The sequence below is a fragment of the Meles meles genome, chromosome 4 (assembly GCF_922984935.1).
Source record: "Meles meles chromosome 4, mMelMel3.1 paternal haplotype, whole genome shotgun sequence".
Taxonomy (NCBI): domain Eukaryota; kingdom Metazoa; phylum Chordata; class Mammalia; order Carnivora; family Mustelidae; genus Meles; species Meles meles.
Window position 1 is genome coordinate 116,967,917 of NC_060069.1, and position 4,491 is coordinate 116,972,407.

At 34.8% G+C, this 4,491-nt stretch overlaps 1 protein-coding gene across 1 annotated transcript; it reads right to left on the reverse strand.

Annotated features, from left to right (window-relative positions):
• Window positions 1–1,329: 1,329 nt before the first annotated feature.
• On the reverse strand, window positions 1,330–2,260 carry LOC123940474 (olfactory receptor 5K1-like). The gene is given in 2 exon segments (XM_046003320.1): window positions 1,330–1,731; window positions 1,733–2,260. Coding segments are annotated over 2 exon segments (930 nt in total).
• Window positions 2,261–4,491: the final 2,231 nt, after the last annotated feature.

Here is a 4,491-nt window from a genome sequence, read left to right on the forward strand (position 1 = left end):
CTCCCTGATGGCTAGTGATGATGAACATTTTTTCATGTGTCTGATAGCCATTTGTATGTCTTTGTTGGAGAAGTGTATTTTTAAGGCACATCTAACTTCTGATGCTGCATCAGGTCTAAATAGCCCAGGGGGCAAGCATCTCCATTTGCTGAACTCCCAAGTATCATTGATACAAATTATAGATCTGTCTCAATCACCTAGCTGAACTTGAGCAAACCACTTAATGTTTCAACGTATGCAGATTTTACCGAGAAGACGCATGGAAAATCATTTCTAACCAATTGGTAGGTAATATATATGAAAGATAAAGTTTTTTGCCCAGCAGATAACATGTTCACAGTAATACAGGTTGGTGGAATTCCTAGGAACAAGATAAGTAATATCAGAGGGAAAAATGCCATTGTTTAATTTAGTGTATTCAGGAATAAAGTGTATTTTTGATGGACACCCTAATCAAATTATATGAAAACAGCCAAATCCATATGAATATCCAATCCATAAATACCATTTATGGCAGCTACAGAGTGCTTCATCACCAGTATACAGATAGTGTATTTCAGAGAACTTGAAAGTAATATTGATTAACACTAAAGATGAAAATAATCTTTTTTTATTGTTCATTTTTACTAGCATTCCTTTCTTGGTTTCAACATTTTTTTCATTGTGGTAAAATATATGTAACAAAATTTCCCCTTTTAAAGGTGAACATATTCTTCATTTGAGAATATTCTGTGTGAACTAATATTCAAATATCTTCTCTTGAATAAACTCAAAGAAAATTAAGAATCAAGGATATACATTTTACTTCTGACAGTTTGTGTTGTTTAAGAAGGGATTAATTCTTGAGAATGTGGAATTTGCCAGAGATTGTAAGATTATGCTTTGGAATTCCAGAAATTTGTCAACAATATATTTTTTTAATTTTTTCAGTGTTCCAAGAGTCATTGTTTTAAATCAATTTAAATGGAAGTGATCTTTATCTGACTTTTATTCATATATTTTTTGTATTTGTTGAAAATTGTAATTCATTACCCATTGAAACTGTTAGCTAATATTTTAACTAATTTCATTGTGACACAGTGTGTGACCTGAAGAAGAATTATTTATTTCATTCTTGCTGGGAGCTAGAGCTTAGATTTTATAATACATTATAGCAGAATCTCACTTCATTGAACTTATTATCTGACTCCTATATATCATGATTTACTAATTGGAAATTCTATGGACAACATGGTCCTTTTCTCCTTTCTCAATATTCCATAATTTGGAAAAAACATATTATCAAATTTAAGTTAAATTTTCCACAGGGGATGATATTTTTTTAGAATGTTATAAAATATTCCTTATGATTTTTTTCACAGCATTTATTACTTTCTTATTTCTTAGACTATAAATAAAGGGGTTTATTAGTGGGATTACTAGAGTATAAAATACAGCACCAGGTATATCTTCATCCTCTTCTTTAACTGAGTGTGGGTGAAGGTACACAAAAAGAAGAGAACCATAGAATATTGAGACAGAGAGAAAGTGAGATGCACAAGTAGATAAGGCTTTTCCTCTTCCCTCTTTGGATTTCATTTTGAAAATAGTAAAGAGAATGTAGAAGTAAGATATTAAGACACTACCGATGGTGAAGACTTGAATTGAACCTGAAAAGATAAATATCATCAATTCATTGATATAAGGGTCAACACAGGAAAGTCTGTATAATGGAAAGACATCACAAAAAAAAGTGATTAATTTGATTTGACCCACAGAAAGTTAATCTAAAGAGAAACCCCACATGAATTATGGAATGCAGGTTTCCAGCTATGTAGGCTCCTGTAGTCATCTGAATGCAGAGTTTCTTTGACATCATGGTGTGGTACTGCAGTGGGCTGCATATGGCCACATAGCAATCATAGGCCATTGCTGCCAGGAGAAAGCAATCTGAAGTTTCAGCAAAGCAGAGAAAATAAAATTGTGCCATGCATTCATAAAGGGAAATCATTTTTTCCTTAGAAAAGAAGTTCTCTAATATTTTGGGGGTAATGGCACTGGAGCAACAGGAATCCATCAGAGCCAGGTTGCCCAGAAAGATGTACATTGGTGTGTGAAAACGATGCTCCATAAAAATCAATGCCACCAGGCCAAGATTCCCCACCATAGTGATCACGTAGATAGTGAGAAACACCACAAACAGGAGGCTCCTCAACTCTGGGTGATCTGTAAATCCTATGAGGATAAATTCAGTGGTCAAGGAGTAGTTATCCTCAGTCATATCCACCTTCTCTGTTGAGATAAGAATTCTGAAGATATAAGATTTTAATTTAGAGTGTGTATAACTTTCCTTCAAAAATTTTCTTTAGACAACAAAGAGAGAAGTTTCTTCAAACCCTCCTTAGTATCTCTAGATATAGACACAAAAACCTCTAGGGAATAATCATTCTCCTAAAAATGTCAGTTTAATAAGCTCAACTCCAAAACTCAGCATTCGCACAAATATTTTTGTAATTCCAAGGAGAATGCTTATAGATGAAAATGTTTGTCTTTATGAATTCACGTATGAATAATGTAGAAATCTAGCATTCTCATATTTGGTTCAATGCTGACAAACAGTGTCAGTTTTTGTATTAAAGACACTTAAAATAAATTTGCTGTCAATCTTGATGTATACACATTTTTTTTAACTGCGCAAAAAGTGATGCCAAAACAATGAACACTGTTATGCCGTAAATAAAAAAATAAAAATAAAAAAAAAGAAAGCAAAAAAAGAAAGTTTTCATATACTCTCTCAGTGGAATGAATACTTCAAAAGGGCATACAACAGATATTTTAAATTTATATCTCAGGAATTCTATGAAGATCACAGAGGTTTAAGAATAGGAATGTTCATATTTTTTTAAAAGATTTTTTATTTATTTAATTGACAGAGAGAGAGATCACAAGTAGGCAGAGAGGCAGGCAGAGAGAGAGGAGGAAGCAGGTTCCCTGCAGAGCAGAGAGCCCAATGCGGGGCTCGATCCCAGGACCCTGAGATCATGACCTGAGCCGAAGGCAGCGGCTTAATCCACTGAGCCACCCAGGCGCCCGGATGTTCATATTTTGAGTAAATTCCTTGGGATATACAAGGAAATAAAAATCTATGTATTTTCACCTCTCTCATCCCTTTTCCCAGTATTAGATCCATTTCCAAAAAAACTGATTTTGTCCATGCCATCATTCCTGTTGATTTTGGCCCAGATTTCTAAATCCTTCCCATCTTTATGTAAAGCATAGTTTACATATTATGCTCCTTAAGAGAGCTTTCACTAAATGCCCCAGACCACACTGATTTTCACTTCTTGCATTGTCAAGCAAATCCTATATACCCAACACAATCTAGAGTTGTTTATGAATACTGCACATGGCTTTCTTAAAAAATATGCATGTACAGTTTGTTTATTAGAATTGTAGACATTTGAGTTCAGTTATGACTTCTACTTCTCATAGGAGTAATGCTAGAGCACCTGGGTGGCTCAGTGGGTTAAGCCTCTGCCTTCAACTCAGGTCATGATCTCAGGGTCCTGGGATAGAGCCCCGCATTGGGCTCTCTGCTCCACAGGGAGCCTGCTTTCTCCTCTCTCTCTCTCTGCTTGCCTCTCTGCCTACTTGTGATCTCTCTCTGTCAAATAAATAAATAAAATCTTTAAAAAAACAAAAAAGGGAGTTACATAGTACTATGGGGGGGTGTTGATTACAGTCCTAGCTTCAAAGACCTGAGATAGGTGAACTTGTTGTCCGTATACTATCACTGATCCTTAGTGACCTCTTTGGTCTCCACAAATTGAGACTGCTAGTTTTGAAGAACAGGCTACAAAGGAAATTCTTGGAAATTTATCACCAAAAAACCCTATGCATCATTCTCTTACTGGAAGTGACCAGCCTACTATTTCCCTGCTTCCTAAGAAACAATATTTTCTGAAGTATATCACAGTAGGTTGAAAGCTAATAAACATAAGTTTGCCTGTATATTTTAGTTTTATAACACTTAGAGAAAGAGAAAAATCTTAAATTTTGATATGATTTTTGTGATGGACTGCCTGGATGGCTAAGATATTTAAGCATCTTCCTTTGGTTCAGGTCATGATTCTCCAGGTCCTGGGACTGAACCCCATATCTGACTCCCAAATCAGTGGGAATTCTCCTTGTTCCTCTTCTCTGCTTCTCCCTCTGCTTGAGTTCTCTCTGCTTCTCTGTTTCTCTCTATCAAATGAATAAATTTGTAAAAAAATCTTAAAATAAATACGATTTTTGAGAACAAATTTTGTTTTACCTCAAAGGCTATCTTCTATTACTACTTAGGGATCCATTAGGATATTTTGACCAATGCGTCTAATTATGTAAATTCTGTGGTTGAAATGGGTTTAATTTTCCATATTCGAAACATCAAAATAAAAGCACAGGCTGAACATTTCTGTTTCATGTTTTAAAGTACTAAAGATAAGCCATTTAATTATTCAGCTATGTTAG